This window comes from Pelophylax lessonae (assembly GCF_965119305.1).
Source record: "Pelophylax lessonae genome assembly, chromosome: 2".
NCBI classification, from domain to species: Eukaryota; Metazoa; Chordata; class Amphibia; order Anura; family Ranidae; genus Pelophylax; species Pelophylax lessonae.
The window spans coordinates 264,898,097-264,916,899 of NC_138769.1; the positions used below are offsets into that span (position 1 = coordinate 264,898,097).

At 45.2% G+C, this 18,803-nt stretch overlaps 1 protein-coding gene across 1 annotated transcript in view; it reads left to right on the forward strand.

Annotated features, from left to right (window-relative positions):
- Positions 1-1,864: 1,864 nt before the first annotated feature.
- The window catches only part of NUAK2 (NUAK family kinase 2), a 46,514-nt gene continuing 29,575 nt past the window's right edge, over positions 1,865-18,803 (forward strand). Inside the window, exon 1 of the mRNA XM_082245678.1 lies at positions 1,865-2,098. Coding sequence (XP_082101804.1) covers positions 1,949-2,098 — 150 coding nt within the window. The 5' untranslated portion in view covers positions 1,865-1,948. The remainder of the gene's footprint in view (positions 2,099-18,803) is intronic.

The window sequence follows — 18,803 nt, forward strand, 5'->3', positions numbered from 1 at the left end:
GCAGGCTGGAAAATGCCTAAGGCTGGCCATACACTATACAATTTTCTTATTCAATTTTCTTTAGATTTACCTTAAACTATGTAGTGCAAGGGCATGCCTGATTGAATACAAATTGAAAGCGTTTAGGTTTGACCCTATATTACATGGTTTTGGTAAATCTAAGGGAAAGTTGAACAAGAAAATTGTATAGTGTATGGCCAGCCTAACTGCCTATGATTGGTGGTGTGCAGCGAAGTTGGGACTACGATCTGAACAAGCCCATCGCTGGTGTTAGCGGGATGACGAGTGCCCCATCCCTGGTGTCAGCGGGAGGACGAGTGACCCATCCCTGGTGTCAGCGGGAGGACGAGTGACCCATCCCTGGTGTCAGCGGGAGGACGAGTGACCCATCCCTGGTGTCAGCGGGAGGACGAGTGACCCATCCCTGGTGTCAGCGGGAGGACGAGTGACCCATCCCTGGTGTCAGCGGGAGGACTAGAGTGGTAGAAACTATGGACCACTGTTGCAAACAGTAGGGGGAATAATGCCCCAACGGCTGAATAAAAGCAAACAAAGGGCCACATCCGGCCCTCGAGCTGCAGTTTTGAGACCATTGGTATAGTACATTGTTCTTATATATTCAATAAATGGCACCTTAAATAATGGTCAAGGCTAGCGCATCTTTCTTGTGTCCTTTCCTTTGATTATACCTGAGATCACCTCTATCCACATGTGAAAAAGAGTACCCAGGATCTGATGGCCCCTGAGGTCCGGGTCACACTTGTGCGATGCGGGAAGGCTGCGAATTCGCAGCCTGTTCCCGCATCGCAAACGCACCCCTGGCAGTTCACACTGCCATATGCGATACGCTGGGGGTGTCAATGGAATGTTAACGACACCCATAGTTTGATCGCATATCGCAGTGCGATCTTTACAGTTCGCACAGGATCGGATCGCACAAGTGTGAACCACTGTGCGATCCGATCCTGATGCGGCTGAAAAAAGGGGCCTGTGCGTCTTTGCTGCGGGTGCAGTGCGAATTTAGCCATACAAAGTGTATGGCTGAACTCGCACCGCACAGCCAATCGCATGTAATGAAGGAGCAGTGCGCTCCGACATTACATGCGATCGCCGCAGCCGCAAGAATGTGAACCGGCACTGAAGCACAATCCGATTACTATGTGCTCCATACATAGGGAACAATAGGGCATTCATTTCCATGGGCTGTCCTGCGCACAATAAAGTAGCTCATACACCTTTGCGTGTTTTGCCAGGTTTGGGGATGCCACGATTATTGAACGGCACTACAAGCAGGACACGTTTTTTGCACATTTCATAAACATACTTATCCACAAACCACTGCAGTGTGAACGCAGCCTGGAGGAACGAATTTCCCCAGAACAGGTACCTTCTAAAACAAAGACATATTATGCAGAGTCTTCCATAGCTTCCAGCTACAAACCACTCAGGTGTAAATGGGGCCTGACTGGCCAGTATGTAAATACACAAGGTCACTACTGCTCCCAGACATTTCCTGTAAACTCCCTCAATCCATTGTTATCAGCTGAATCTGAATGTCTGTCCTTTTGGCAACGGTAATGGGGAGCGAGATAAAAAGCCATTAGCAGCGTTCTTCCTGGTCAGAATCCCCCACCGGTTCCAACACACCTGTCCTCCTCTGAGAGATGTGACGTCACCGCCATCCTGCTCCCGCCCTCACTCCACCAAGCAGGAAATGTGCACTGTAGGAAAGCCCCGCCCCCTCCTCTCACCTGGCGCTTTCCCGTAACACAGTGCCTGAAAACCAGTAAACTGCTACTGGAGGAGGAGCTGTGCAACATAGGTGACAGAAGGAACCAATCGCTGCCACATGGGCGGGGCGGAGGTGAGCAGCGGTAAGCGCTGTGTGTTTTACCTTACAGCATTTCTCAGGGACGTAGCGGACGGTGGAGTTGTCGCTTTTGGACACATGGAGCTGAGGGAAGCCGGGCTTCGGCGGCAGGCGGTGAAGAGACATCTACATAAACATAATTTAAAGCACCGCTATGAGTTCCTGGAGACGCTGGGGAAGGGGACGTATGGCACGGTGAAGAGAGCCCGGGACAAGCAAGGGAAAGAGGTGAATAGCGTTGGAAGTGCTGTGCGTGCGTTATGTGAAAGCGACAAACCTTCTGTAATGCTCGGTGGATGAATAGCCTGTGGGCTGTGTTTAGTGGCACCGTGTGTGCTTGTTTATAGTTTGTGGGCTGTGTGGCACCGTGTGTGCTTGTTTATAGTGAATGCTCATGTTCTCTTTGTGGGATTAACCACTGCAGCCCCAGGAGGTTTTATCCCCTAATGACCAGGCCATTTTTTGCGATACGGCACTGCGTTACTTTAACTGACAATTGCGCGGTCGTGCGACGCTGTACCTTCATAACATTTACGTCCTTTTTTCCCCATTAATAGAGCTTTCTTTTGGTGGTATTTGATCACGTGTGCGGTTTTTATTTTTTGTGCTATAAACCAAAATAGCTGCAATTCTGAAACAAAACCCCCAATATTTTTTACTTTCGGCTATAAAACATTCCTAAAAAAAAAATGAATAATCAATTTTTTTTTTTTTCAACATTTTAGACCAATATGTATTCTGCTACATATTTTTAGTAAAAATCCCAATAAGTGTATATTGATTGGTTTGCGCAAAAGGTATCATGTTTACAAACTAGGGGAAAGATTTGTCATTTTTTATTTATTTTTTTTTTTACTAGCGATCAGCGATTTTTAGCCGGACTGTGACTTTGCGGCGGACAGATCGGACCCCAAAGGTCTCCTTCACACAGGCGATCCGATCAGATCCGCCTGTCAGTTTTTTAGGCGGATCTGATCGGATCCTCCATGCAGCGGATGTCAGCGGAGACACCTCCGCTGCCATCCATATCCGATCCTGTCCGGGAAATCTGGACGGATGGAAACCCTATTTTTCCATCCGTTCAGGGATCGGATCGGATGAGAGCGGACGCCGGACAGGCGGTCCGCTCTCATCCGATTCCCCAATAGAGAGCAGCGGGAGCTGTGACGCCTCCCTCTTCGCACTGCAAGCAGAGACGGAGCTGTCATCCGCCGGCTCAGCGGGGATCAGCGGATCGATCCCCGCTGAGCAGCATGGATCCGCCTACGGAGGCGGACCGTGTGAAAGAGCCCTACCTGACACTTTTGGGGGGACCAGTGACATTACAGTAATCAGTGCTAAAAATATGCACTGTTACTGTACTAATGACACTGGCAGGGAAGGGGTTAACACCAGGGGCGATCAAAGTGTTAAATGTGTCCTTTGGGGGGGGGTTTCTAATTGTCAGGGGGATGGGCTTGCTGGATGAGCACAGATAAGAGGAATAAATAAGATGAACACTGGATCGCTGTGTTCTGTACTGACAGAAAAGTAGTCTGCCGTGTTTACATCTGCAGACCGCCGTTCTCTCTCCACAGGGACCGATTGCGGTTGCCCGGTGGAGATCGCGGCTGCCGGGCCCACTGATTGGCTTCTCCTGTGCCCAATCCGTGCTTGCGCATGCCCCCTCTAGCTGTCCTGCGAAACAACGTACAGTTATATCGTTTCGTGGGACAGATCCGACCTGCCGCAGTATAAGTATGGCAGCTGGTTGGCAAGTGGTTCATTTTATTTTGCTTTATTATAAACAAAATAGGGCTGGAGCAGCTTTGCATAGTAACCAATCCGCTTCTAGCTTCAGACCCCGTTCACACTGGGGTGACCTGGTCGCCGTAGGTCGCCTGCCATAGAGAAGCTGTGGACCCGTTCTAATAGGAGCGACACAAGTCGCTCCGACTTAGAAAAAGGGTCCGGAGCTTCTTTGGGGCGACCTGCATTGACTTCAATAATATGAAGTCCGTGCCGGCTGCTGCACGGTGCGAACTGCGCACCGCGACCTGTGAGGTCACCCCGGCAAGTAGCGTCGCCCCAGTGTGAACGGGGTCTAAGTCTGTTCAGATAAGCTTTCAAAATAAAAGCTAGAAAGTAATTGGTTGCCATGCCCAGCTTCTTCAGCCTTACTAAATCCCCCCTCAAAACGTGCTTCCCTGCCCTGCTGCACATTCTGCTGATCTGTGATCTCTTCAAGAGCCTGGAGAATCCTCTCCATCCTACAAATTATTACATTTTGCCCCCCCCCCCTTCCACTGCAGGGTGCAGGAACAACAGTGCTTAATTTTTCTGGTATAATCAGGCTTGAGCATTATGGCGAATGGAAAGCTAGTTACCAGGATGTGGGATGGTTGTTTAGGTTTGAAAAATGCTCAGGAGTAGATAAAAGGTAAGCTCTGGAAGACAGCAAAGAGCGGCTGCGTGGTAAAGTATAATACGCATGGCTGACTAGATCAGTGAATATGGCCAGCTGCAGACGGGAAGCTTGTACAGATAAGGACAGGCTGACATGGCTTGTAGCAGTTCACATGTAATTGCACATGAAGCAGTTACCTGTGGATGTGATAGATGGGCTCTCCTGGATGCAAGCAGGGCCCACATTCATCCCTAAATGTAGGTAATCCCTCCAGGTGCCATTGCACGTAAATAGATATGGACAGTCTCAGCCTGTCATTGGCTTGTACAGGCTTCTTGGCTGCAGCTGACCAAACCTATTACAGAAATACATTGATCTGGGTGGTGTATGCCCTAAAGCTTGGTACACATATATGCAAATTTGTATATTTTTTGAACTGCGAGCCGCTTGCATTGTGAATTCAGAAAGGGTCTTGTGTGTGTTTTTTTTTTTTTTTCTTCAGCTTTGTTCATGTGCATTTTCAGTGTCAAATTCGCATTTTAATTGCATCTGAGCCGCTGGATGGAAACTGCACCAGACCCTCATAAATGTGAACCCAGGCTAACAGGTAGTGTGCATGATCCCTTAAAGTGGTTGTAAACCCACCTTTATAACTTTTACCAATAGGTAAGGCTTACCTATAGGTACTACATTTACATTGCATGCAGCCGATGACATCATCAGCGCATGTGCTCCGAAGAAACGGCCGCCCGTGCCGTTTTCTTCAGGGCCCTGTGCCGTAACCGGCGGCTCCGGCATGCATGCCGCTCCATCCAGCAATACAGCCGGAGTCCGCAGACCCGAAAGAAAGGCGGGCGAAGATGGATGCGGGGACAACACGGGCTTAGTTTACAGGTAAGTGTCGCATAATGTGCTATTATGCGATCCATACTAGCACATTATGCATTTACTTTGCAGGGAAGAAAACCATGGAAAAAAAAGTTTACTACCACTTTAAAGGTATTGTAAAGTCTAATTTTTTTTTTCTTTATTAAAATAACAAAAATGTCATACTTGCCTGCTCTGTGCAAAACCAGCAGGGGCCCTAAACCTCCCCTTATTGGGTCCCCTGCTGGTGCCCCAGGCTCCTCCTCCTCTGTGCCTTCTATGGGGGGGGGGGGGGGGGTGCACACATGCTCGTTTCAGAGCTGTGTGTGTCTATGGAGCCGCGTAGATACACAGCTATAGCTTTTCCCTGCCCCTCCTCACAGCATTTAACTGACAGCAACAGGAGCTGCCAGAGGCCCTGTGAGAAGATGAGGTAGAGACGACTGCAGCTGGACACAGTGGTGGATCCCTGACAGGCTCAGGTAAGTGTTTAGGGGCAGGGAGGAAATAGTGTATGCAGGGAATGCATTATGGTAAAAATCTCAGCCTTCAGAACCAATTTAAAGTGGACCTAAAAGCTGATAACTGCAAACAGGCAGTTTGTAATTGCAGAAGAGACATGCAATGTCTCTTCTTTAATAAAATGCACTATAATACGCATGCATCAGCAAATTATGATGGCCAAAGATCCGCACCCACAAGAAGCCCAGGAGATGATGCGGACATTGGAATAGTTAGAGAATAGGTGCGTATCCCTGACTTTAGTTCCGCTTAAATACGAAACAGGTTATTGCAGTATGTAGTTCCTGGTAAATTTAGAGGAGATTTTGTTTGTTTATTCAGACAGTATGGCTTCCTTCACACAGCCGATAATTTGCATACCATAGATTCTTAATCACAGGTGTATGCGAACAGCTGCTGCTACTCGGCTCATACAAAGCAATGACTGGCTAAGAGGAGCCATCGCTGATCGCTTCAGGAATGAATATCCGTGTATCTGTCTGCATCCAAGGTTGCTCATCTTTCCTTAAAGCAGTTATATACCCCACTTGGTGATTTTTACCCACAGGTAAGCCCATAATAAGGCTTATCTGTAGGTAAAATGAATCAGTGATCGACCGATTATCGGTGGAGCCGATATTCACTTTTTATTTATTTTTTTAAGTAATGGTATCGACCACAAACTTGCCTATATGACCGATATTTCTTCAAGTGGTTGTACCAGAGTGATGCCTGCAGCTAGAGGCATCACCCCGGTACTGTTGTTCAGAGGCGACGGTCAGTTTTCTTGCAATGACAACCAATGCAGCTGAGCAGCCGCTCGATTCTCATTACAAGAAGCGGGAGGGGACATCCCTCACCTCCCACGCCTTCCGTGGCTCGCCCACATCTCCCATCCCACCAGAAGACCCGAGCAACCAGCTGGTACGTCCACCAACTGGCTGAAGATCCGAACAAAGCTGCATTCGGCTCTGATCGGGTCTTCAATGTAAAAACCCAGAAGTGATGTCATGATATCACTTCCAGGGACAGCGGCGCATGCGCTCTGAAGGTCCGGCTTACCGTGCCGGAATTTCAGAGCTCCTGGCCCGAACAGAGGGCGCGTGGGAGCGACGTTATTACAGCTCCGGCCACTCGCAGCGCTGGAGCCCGCGATCCTGGAAGAAACACTGTGGGAACATGTCTGCTCCCTCAGCGGTGAGTATTTGATGCATACTAGCACATTATGCTATTGTCTTGCAGTTTTTTTTTTTTTTTTTTTCAGCGGTTTACTACCGCTTTAAAGGGGTTGTGAAGGCAGAAGTTATATATATATTTTTTTTATACTAATGCAGGCTATGCATCTCTGCATCTATCATCCCTCCTAACACTTACCTGAGGTCCATCTAGATCCAGCGATGTTTCAGGAGTGCCTCGGCTGTCTGGGACTCCCCTCCTTATTGGCTGAGACTGCCGTGTGACGCCATTGGCTCCTGCTGCTGTCAATTAAAGTCAGTCAGCCAATCAGGAGAAAAAGGTGGCGGGCTGCGGCTCCGTATCTGAATGGACATAGGGAGCGCTGGCTTGGCTCAGGTGCCCTCCTAGCAAGCTGCTTGCTGTGGGTTACTCAATAGGAAGGAGGGTCCAGGAGCGCTGAAGAGGGATTTTTTTTTTTTTTTTTAGGCTTCCTCCTTTCAGCTCTTCTTTAAGGTTATGGGAAAAGTATGTTGGTCTGTTTAATAACTGATTTTAAGAGTTAAATTTAACAGGCAAGTTTATATTTGGTGCTACTGGAATGGTAACCTGATCAAATTAGCTGTTTATGTATATGTTTATAGGGTATGATATGGTTAAGTGTGAAGGTAGGGGCAGCATGGGCATTGAATGATAAGGGTACATGCAGACAAACTACACTTAAGCCCCGTACACACGTAGCGATTGTCGGCCGTAAATATTCGGCCACCGACCGATCGGCCGATTGTCGGCTTGTTAGTATGATGCTTCTGACAACCGACTGCGACTTTTCGGCCGAACAGAATCTGGTGTGCAGGCATTAAAATTTTTGTTGGCCAACACCAGAACGGCCGATTGTTCCTCAGTCAGTACAGAATTCGGCCGACAGACAGCAGATGAGCAAGACTGGGCATGCTCAGAGAAGAAAAAACACACGGAAAGTTAACCATCACATGACATCACTTCTGCAGTCGGCTGTTGTTGGCCGACAAAATTCGTGTGCAGTCTTTAGCACTTTTCAACCGACAGGACAGCACCGGACAAAAGACGGCCGATCGTTCGGCCGATATTCGGTACGTGTGTACGGGGCTTAATTCACTGTGTTTTTGTTCTAAATGAAAGTTTGCAAGGACTCACTGGAGAACAATTTCAGAAGTAGGATATTAAAATTTCAGCAAATCGCAGCTGTGATAATTGGGGTAGAAAACAGCATGGGGGTGTGAAGTTTAAATTGGGGAGCCAAGCAAGGTGAATAAGTGTACTTTGTTTAAAAACACACCTATAGATTTACATTTTGGTGCAAAATCACTGCTTCAGGATCGATAGTTCCAGGCGTCGAGCTGATATAACAAGAAAGGCAGGAATATATTTAAAGGTAAAGTAGGAGCACTATGTGTGCTTTAAAGGCTGGCATTTTACATTTCTTTTTTTTAAGTGACTTCACTTCAGGAGAATTTCTGTTCAAAGCAGATAGTTCACTTTCATTACATTTTTATTGAGTTGTTGTGTAATAAGATAAAGAAATATAAATGGAGCATCTGGAATTTTACATAGGGCAAGTCATCTTTTACATTACAGTTTCACCACATAGTCTCATATAAAGAGGATGAAAAAAAAGTAATAGCTCTGCGTATAAAAGTATTTTGGGGGTTACAAAAAATGATTGTGGACAGTCTATTTGCTTTTAGAAAATCAACCCCTATATATCCCTGATTTAAAAATGTGACTTTTTTTTTTTTTTGCCTTAAACATTTTGTTGTATATGAAGCCTGATTATTGAACTCCCACTGTAAAAGGATGGTAAGTCTACTTTTCTTTCTCAAGAGTGTCTGATGGTGACAAGAATAGGATTCCTTTTAGAATTTGCTCTTCTGTTGCACGGTTACCCACAGTTGGCTTGCAAACATTTTCAGTAGCCAGTAATCTCTGGATAAAGGCTCTGCTTCCTTTATAAAGCAAATTCCAGGCTGTATCCTGGCCTACAGTCACATGCTGTCTGCTTTTAACCCATACCTAACCATTTCATAAGGCACAATTTCTGAAGTAACAAAATGCTATGGTTAGAGTTGCTCCAAATTGAAGGATTGGATTGTTTATTGATAAATGTCTCAAACTGCATTGAACTTTCCTGTGGAGAATTAGGCAGTGACTTATAATTATTTGTGCAACTGTGCATGAGGATACGTGGAGACTTTAGGGATATCCTTTGTTTACAGAAACTCTTTTGTCACATGCCCCTTTGTGTGTCATCGTCATTCATTTGAAATTCCCCTGTACAGTTGTCTGCTATGTCAACAGAATGGTACATTCCCAGGGTAAAACCACGCTTACTGAAAATGAGTTATTTGGGTTTTTTTGTGCGCATAAAGGGGACTTTATATTCTATAGTTGCCTACTTTCAAACCATAGTTATATTTATAGCTATTGGAACAAAAATGATCCAAAGGCTTCATGTACTCTGCCCTACACTTACCGTGGCTGGGGGAAAATGCAAAACGCTGCAAAATTGTACCTCGATTTTTACTGTGCTTTTGTATTTTCTCAAGGCAGGTGGTCTAAATGTTTCCATCCTGAACGCAATTCTTCTGTGTTCAGAAGAGGGAGGCTAAAGCTCACCTAAATACTGCTAAACTCTGCTAAAAGCCTATCTGTACATTGACACGCAGGCTTTTATGGAGTTGAGTTTAGGAAATTTGGCAAAAAAATGCCAAAAGCTCCTAAACTCCATTTTAAGGAGTTGCTAGTGTACATAAAGCCCTAAAATAAAAGTTTGGCCTAATCTACTCTCGGCCACATTCTAAAACAAATCTATCTAACCCTGTAAAGAAGAAGCCGCCATACTTGTCTGTTCTGCAGCCGATCTGGTCCGGTCTCCAGCGGTGGATACTGTGTACAGGAGAGAACCGACAACACTTGGGAAATGTCTGGGAAGTGATATCGCCCATAGAGTTACTATGGGGCATCAATTGTTGGCTGCCTCTCCTGCACACTCCACACACCTATTCTGCTGCCGCTGACAGCTCAGCCTGGGACCGGAACAAAGTGGCTGCAGAATAGGCAAGTATAGTTTAGATGGATTAGGCTTAGAATGTGGCAGAGTAGGTTAGCATTAGATAGTTTTTGGCTCAACTTTTACTTTAAAGTGTATCTAAATCCAAGAACAAATAGTCATATATTTACTGCAAAATGTAATCGACAGTCTGCAGAGTAAAGTGATTCTATTTTAGCTCCGCATCTTATGTAATGTAGGAGAATGGAAAAGCTCAAAGAAAGCTTATTCCCTTTTCCTTTTTATTTTAGATTTTTACATTAAGGCTCCATTCACACCTGGGCGTTTTCAGCTCCAAAAAACGCTCAAAAAAAACGTTTCCAAAATGCCCAACAAGTAAAATCCCATTCATTTAAATGGCCCCTGTTCACATCTGAGCGTTTTAACGCTTGATGCAAAACGCCCAATGCTCAAAAAAGTACATGAGCTTCTTTTTGGGCAGATTACAGGCGTTTTCCATTGTTCTCTATTCAATCTAAAAACGCCTGAAAAAACACCCATAAAAACACCCGAAAAAACGCCTGAAACAAAAACGCCCAGGTGTGAATGGAGCCTTAAGGCCTCGTTTACACTCGCTTCCTACACGTGGCAGTAGAGCCGCATTTTTGAAGCATTCTGAATGCCAAGCAAAGCACCTCCTCACTAAATAATAAAATGGTTCGCTTACAATCCTGTACATACGGGTGACTGTCTTCACTGCTTTGCTTTAAACTTTTTTTTTTTTTTTACCCCATGTCGCTTTTATTGTGCTTTGCCACATCTCAAAAGCCCCATAGAAGTCAATCCTAGTTCTCCGTTCTAGTTAGAGGTGCGTATCCTCACGATTCGATTACAATTATGTCAACGTTTCGATTCTGCAATGCATCACGATTGATGCCCAAGGATTTCATCAAAAAAATTCAAGCAGTCAGAAGAACTTCCGTTTTTTTTTTTTTTTTTTTTTTTTTTACTTTATTTTAGCTGTTCTTAAAAAAAAAAAAAAAAAGCCTAAATCCAGCAAACAACAACTTAAAAGGAGCTCCAGGCTCCCCCTAAAATGCTGCAGGAGGCGGCCAGGGACTGCAGACGTGCTGCAGGAGGCAGCCAGCAGGGAAGTATGATATCTTTTTTGTATTTTACAGAAGAATAATACCCTTTTAGTATCACTTTAAAAAATCATTGGTAAGTCTTTTGGCAGCAACTTAGAATGCAGGTCAACATCACTTGGGGGAAAAAAAGGAAGGTAGGCATTCTATCTGCAAGTATACTACTTTCAGAAGAGTGGATGTTTCCAGGTGGGAAAGTTTTTTATAGGGAAATCTCAGGAAGAACTAGACAGAAAAAAAGGCCCAATGTGATAGGTACACACAGTACACACTGACTGGAGGTACAGCAAAGGTTGGGGATGTGCCACATCTATACACTCGCCCCTTACTTACAATAACCATGTCAGGCTGGTCTCACTTTCGGAGCACTCCTACCACCCCTCCTCCTCTCCTTGCAGCTCATTTCCTGAAGCAGACTCTGTGTCTCATCCCAGGGATGTGATGATAGCTGTAGTGATGTGTGTGTGTGTGTGTCAGCGGCGAGCGGCACGGCACCCGCCCATCGGGGAGTTGAGAGAGCTACAAATCCCGAGGCAGGGGGAGAGCATGGGTGGGACGGCACGCTGACGTGCTGCAGCGCCCACTTCCTGAGGCTACACCATCCAATGAGGGGGGAAAGGCGCCAGATGCAGACAGGCAACCATCTAATTTCATTCCAGTAATGACACTTCTGTGGAGGAGCCAGGATGACTTCACGCGCAATCACGATTAAACTGGATTCCGTATCGATACAGAATCGTAAAAGGCTGCATCGCAATGAATCGATGCGCCAATCAGTTTCAACACCCATAGTTGTTGAGGAGCACTTATTTAGAGCTAGCTTCCCTTTTGTATTGAAGGTAGGAGATAACAGTCCCTTCCGGTTCAGGTGTATTAATCCTGGGAGTGTCTGCTGCTGATTTTACATTTGGTGTGCACTGGAGAACAGCAGGAATGGGAGCAGGAACCAGTGGGGACCATAGTGAACAAACTAGCAGGCAACATACATAGTACACACCATGGGAATGCTATAGAGCAGGGGTGTCAAACTCAATTTTATCATGGGCCACATCAACATTATGGTTGCCCTCAAAGGGCCGGTTATATCTGTAGGATTAGATGTCCAGAGCACCTCATGCCCACCCTTACATGAGATGTCAAGAGTCACCCACCCCCACCCTTGCTTACATCACAACGCAACCCCCTTACCTTGTGCTGCTGCCAGGAAGAAGATGTGGTTGGATCTGGGAAGAAGTGCAGGGTCTGGAGGAGGGCTGGAGTCGGCTTTCAGAGTCTGCTGAATACTGAGACCAGGGGAGGCAAAGGCAAGGTGTTGCGGATGCACAGAGAGGTGCAGGATCTGTAGGAGGAGTTCTGCCTCAGACTGCTGAGAAGGGGGGCAAAGACCAGCCTGCAGGAGAGGTGTGAGGGCCACATGAAATGGCCTGGGGGGGGGGGGGCACATTTGGCCCACGGGTATTGTTTGACACCTGTGCTATAGAGGAAGGTGAGTGGGGACCAGAGAAAGAGATAGGACTGAGTAGCAGAGGATCGGCGAAGCTGGAGTGCCAGAGTGGGAGAAATTAGTAAATGTCACGTGGTGCACAGCATAGGCTAAATGAGTGGGAGGTGAGCAGTAACCAGGGAGAGAGGAGGAGAAACAAACTAGAGGATAAGCAGAGCTGGGGGATCAGCAGTCATGCATACACGTACTTGTGTGATGTTGGTGGCACAGAAGATACTAAAGCCAAAGCAACTTGCCTTTTAAAAAGAGGCCGCAATGGCAGCTGGACTTTTTTCTTAGGAAAGCTTTACATTTAATTTGGTGTTGAATTCATTCCACTGGAATTATTTATTTATTTTGCATAAGGTGCTGAATTGGGATACCCACATGCTTGTGTGGAGATTGGTTTTTATGCACTAGAAACATCAAGCTTCACAAGGGCACGCAAAACAATTGTTTTCTATGTGCCCTGTTCAGGCTTAAATGCAGAGTTTGAATGCGCTCTCAATGAAGTAAAAAAAGTAAACCTATGTTTTGTGCTTTAGAAATGCTGGCCAAAACTCCAGCCAGAACTAAAACTTTTGCAACATTGTACCATGCTGGTAGGATGAACTGGCTTCACACAGATTATGGAAATAACCTGGGGAGGGAGGAGATGCATAGACGCTGAATACACAGCAAGATGAGAGGGTCGTACACTGACTACCCTATCACGGATCAGCATCCATGATAAACGTGGTCAGGTTATTGAAGGGGATACAGGAACAGGCAGGATCAACCAGGTATTGTACAACATGGAAAGGGACAAATAACACTTCAAAAGCACTGTGCTATATATATATCGTACCTTTTTAAAGGAATAGGAACTTTTTTTGGGTACAATTACTATAAGTATCTTGAAACTACAAAGTTATAATTTAAGTGAAAAAACTTTGAGGTGTACATAAGTACACCTCTTTCATATTACTGTATGGCAGCGTGATGTGACAAATTGCAGCATGTTTACAGCACGCTGCAGCCCAGCTCCTGATGGGCTGCAGCTGTTGGGTTTTTTAGTCTGCACACAACATTGCTGAAAGTGAATACTTTTGAGTTTTCATTTGCTGTAGTCACTGTAACGCAGACCCTTCTATTGACTGCAGTTCAATTTTGATAGGGTGTGAAACATTGAGAGATTTTGATGCTTCTGCATGATCATTCATTTTATGTAGCACTCAGGACTAGGCCAGTTCACATAAGGCCTCTTGCATATGATACTTCTGTTTGAGCATCTACTTTTTCAGACTTTTTTTTTTTTTTTTTTCTGTATGTATTTATGTGTATTTTTGCGTATATGCGTTCACGCGCGCAAAAATGTATTCTCGCATTCTACTCTACACAATATGTAAATGGGCATTTGCAGGCATGATGCATAAATTGCTGACCAAAGAACAGAATGTTTTATTAGACCCGGCCCTTGTTACGCGCCTGTGTGCATAGGCACATTACAATTAATGGTCTGTATTTTAGCCCTGTTAAAAAAAAAAAAAAGAAAATCTGTACTGAGCTTTTTCAGGCTTCAGTGTGCAAGAGGCCTAATGGTGTGCTTTTTTTTTTTTTTTTTCGGAAAATTTCTAAATAAATTGTAATAAAACAAACCTCTACATAACTGGTGTGTAGTTAGGAAAACAGGCTTTGAATCTTACAAGCGTTGTGATAGAATTTCCGCTGGATCACGCCCACCTGAAATGAGTCCATTTTTGTGCTGGTTGTTGTCATGCCCCTCACACATCTTATGTAACCTATAACTGTTGCTCTGAATGCTTTAGTTTGGTTTCACAAACTTCTTCCTTCACATAGTGGTCATAGTCAGGTTTTCTCTTTTGTGAAGCTAAATTACTTCTGCATTCCTGCTCTTAGGATTGTTTTCTTTGTTATTTGTCCTTTACATAATGAGAAGGGGAAAAAGTCATTTACACACTCTCTAGACGTCATCACACAGCAGCACAATAAAACCTGCTAAATCTAGTCAGCTGGGAAAAGAAAACATGTGCAACTGCAAAATATATGCATTGACATTCCCTGATGTGCGCTGTGTTTTTGCATGCGCTGCTATGTGTTTACATGTGGTGCTGGAGGGGGTGTTTTTTTTTTTTTTTGCTAGTGTGCCCTTCAGCCACATAACAATGCACTGAAACATGTCACAATGCACTGAAGTGAAATGATGAATAATGCTGTCTGTGTGTTTTTGTGTTTTTTTTTTTTTATTTATATACAGTGAATATAAAGTCTACACACCCCTGTTAGAATGTCAGGTTTTTGTGATGTAAAAAAATGTGATGTTAAAAACATTTCAGAACTTTTTCCACCTTTTAATGTCACCTATAAACTGTACAACTCAATTGAAAAACAAACAAATCTTCTGGGAGGGTAAAAATAAAAAAAATAAAATGTGGTTGCATAAGTGTGCACACCCTCTTATACCTGGAGATGTAGCTGTGTTCAGAATTAAGCAATCGCAGCATTCAAACTCATGTTAAGCCTAGGTTCACATTGAATGCGGGTTTGAAATCGCGCAAGTTCAGTTGAGTTTTTTTGGAATAGTCCAGCCAGAGCCCAGACCTGACTCTGATTGAAAATCTGTAGGGTGATCTGAAGAGGGCTGTGCACAGGAGATGCCTTCGCAATCTGACAGATTTGGAGGGTTTTTGTAAAGAAGAGTTGGCAAATATTGCCAAGTCAAGATGTGCCATGCTTATAGACCCAAAAAGACTCGGTACTGTAATAAATTCTAAAGGTGCTTCAACAAAGTATTAGTTTAAGGGTGTGCACACTTATGCAACAATATTATTTTTAGTTTTACTTCCCTTCACCTAAAATATTTCAGTTTGTTCAACTGAGTTATATAGTTTTTATAGGTCACATTTAAAGGTGAAAAAAGTTCTGCAATGATTTGTCTTTTTTTTTTTTTTTTTTTTTTTTTTTTACATCCCAGAAACCTGACATTTTTAACAGGGATGTGTATACTTTTTTTTTTTTTTATATCCAGTGTGTGTGTATATACATATTTCTCCAATCGTCTTCCAGGACAGCCTCTGAAACCTAGGGCTCCACCCTCCGGATAGGAAACATACCACAATTTAAAAGGCGGTCCTGCAGACCCACACCTCAGTATTAGTGTTTCTTCCGGAAGGATAGGTTGCACATGAAGGAACTGGGGGAGCTCTAGATTTTAGAGGTTGTCTGGTGGAGCTTCCCTGCAAAGTTATGGCTGTACCTTTTGTTGCCTGCACGATCCCTCGGCATGCCTCACTGTGTGAAGAGTTTTCGCCCGGCGTGTCAATTCCTTTGGGAGGAAGAGCCAGTGCTTTCCAGCCTGGTTAAACAGGAAGCTGCATAGGCAGTGGGGCCGGCCGAGTGACGGCATCCGCGGGCGCCAGAGGCTTGTGGTTCCAGCCTAATTTGAAGCGGCGCAGGCACCAAACACATCGGGCTACTGGTGCTATTAAGGTGTGATCAAGCAAGGCTGTGAAAAGACCACCTGGTAGACAGCAAGGACAATTCTGGGAGCTCACAGGCAGAAGAAATGGCTGTTGCTGGCTCCAGCTCCTCTCAGGTAAGCTGGGGATTGGGTCCCTTTTGCATGTACCTGGGAGATGTTTTTTTCTTTTTCTGACCCATGGGCTATTGGGATAGTCTCAGCAGTCAGTGGCACTCTTATGGTTGTATCCTGCACAGTGGTGTATTGGGATCTAATGCTGTTTGCCTCCCGTCTTACCATAGGTTAAAGCCCAGGATAAGACTGAGGTAGTCTGGTAAAGGACAAATCCGTAACGGCATGTCTTTTCAGATTAGGCCTAGAGAAAGTGCTAGAACGCCCTGCGAGTTCCCCCCCCCCCCCCCCCCACAAGGCTGTTAGTGACATGCCTATCCAGAGATCAGGAAAAGGCAGATGCACTTTGTCTCCTAATAGATCTTTTGGACCAAAAAGTCCTCTCCCAAGTTCCCCAGGAAGAGCAGGGACAGGGATTTTATCTACATGTCTTTGTGGTGAAAAAGCCATCAGGAGAGTTTTGCCTGATCCTCAATCTCCGGCCCATGAATCAAATCAAATACAAGACTTCAGGATGGAATCCATCTTTTCGGTGAGAAGCATCTTGAATCAGAATTGTTTTATGGCCAAGCTGAGTCTCAGGGATGCGTATCTCCATGTTCCGATTCACCTGGCTTTTCAAAAATTTCTCAGATTGACAGTCAAGATAGACTCAGAGGTACGCGTTTTAAAAATTTCAGGCTCTGCTGTTTGGACTAGTTTTGGCACCAAGAATTTTTATGAAAATTTTAGCAGAACCCTGGCTCCCTTAAGCTTGAGAGCGATCACAATCATTCCTTGTTTGGACGATCTGCTTTTGATAGCTGCATCTGATCACCAACTAGCAGCGAAGCTGAACGATGTTCAGTATCCTCTTTAGGCATTGGGTTGGCTGATAAACTGAGACTAATCCTGCCTGATTCCAACCCAGAGTGTCTCATACCTAGGGTACGAGATCGCCTCAGTGGAAGGAAAGCTTTTCCTTTAGGGGAAAATTTTCTAAAGATGGACAGATTAGCATCAAAGCTTAAGGACAATCAATCGGGGTCTCTAAAGGAAAGTTTCTCGGGTAGTGGGGCCTTATGACATCCTGTTCTTCCGCAGTTCCCTGGGCGAGATTCCACCAGCGTCCATTGCAGGCAATTTTTTATAAGAAATTGGATCAGAAGCAAAAATTCCTTGCACTTTCATGTTTCCCTGCCCTAGACTCATTGCACCCTCCTCCCATAGTCCTCGGATGTTTCCTATACATCTGCTCTTGGAGCAAGAAATGTATAACGATTGGGACCATCCTAATAGGATTTTTGCTCCTCCTAAAAGGATTTCACTATTGTATCCTATGGGGGAAATGTTTACTAAGTAATGGAATATACCCACTGTGGATGTTGCCATTTCTTCGGTTAATAAGACTTTTAACCTGCCCTGGCGATAATACCCAGGTTTTTAAAGATCCAGCAGGTAAGAGATTGGAATCTTTATTGGAAGCCGCCTTGTGCGGTTGCAGAATCTGCGATACAACCAGCAGTAGCGGCCATAGGAGCGTGTCAGTCTTTAAAGACCATATGAAGTGTCCAAAACCGTTCCTTCTCAAGGAGAGTCTATGGAAGATCTGTCAGATCTGCCTCGCACTTTGTTTCGTAGTGGATGCTCTTACTGACCACATAAGGCAAATTTCACGAGTTGCTCTGACAGTGCACATGCGCAGAATCCTTTGGTTAAAGAGCTGGTCTGCAGAGTTGCCATGTAAAAGTTTTACCGGCTAGTAGGAGTGCACCGATCCGACTTTTCTAGTCCTGATACCTGGCATTGTGTATCTACCGATACCGATCTGGAACTACACACATACACAATATGCATGCGGCTGCAGTACAGAGCAAAGCCACTGCTTCATGTGTATGGCTCCTCCATTCACACTCCGCCTGTGAGCCGGACCTTTACAGAAAGTAGTGGCTCCCATCCCATACTACCATCATAGTACTACTACACCAAGTAAGGGACGGCTGAGCCGGGACTCAGCAAAACCAGATTGGCGGCTCCGTGCAAGTAAGGGACGGCTGAGCCGGGACTCAGCAAAACCAGATCGGCCCATGGATCGGTTAATTTTACCGATCCAGCTATTTTGGCAGTATCGGTGCCAATATCTGATCCTAATAACGGATTGGTGCATCCCTACTGGCTAGCTTCCCTTTTCACAGAGAACACCTTTTTGGTGACGATCTAGATAAGTATACCAAAAGTCTACTTGGCAAAGTGAGCATTACAGCCGGTACAGTGCCTGGAATATCTGGGTCTTCTGGTGGATACAGTACAGGCAAAGATATTCTTGCCAACAAGAAAGGATCTGGTTCTGTCCGTAGTAAGGCTGAGATATTCTTCTATATGTCTTTGCATGATGTTATTGGGGAAGATGGTGTCCGCATTCAAGGCATTTCCCTATGCTCAAATCAATGCCAGACCCTTACAGAACAACATTCTGTCTACATGGCCCGGAAGGGTTAAGACTCTGGACTGGTCCATGTCTCTGGTACCAAGAGTACGTCAGCCTGATTTGGTGGTTGATGACCAGAAATCTGGAGAAGGGGAAATCCGTTACTGGAAGGTGGTGACTACAGATGCCAGTCTCCCCGGCTGGGGAGCGGTTCTGGAGGAAGTCACTGTTCAGGGGAAATGGCCTTGGGTAGAGAGCAGTCTCCCCGTCAACATTCTGGAGGGGAAACTAGTAATCCTGGTAGCTCCGGCATGGCAGAGGAGGGTTTGGTATGCACAAATCCAAAGGTTG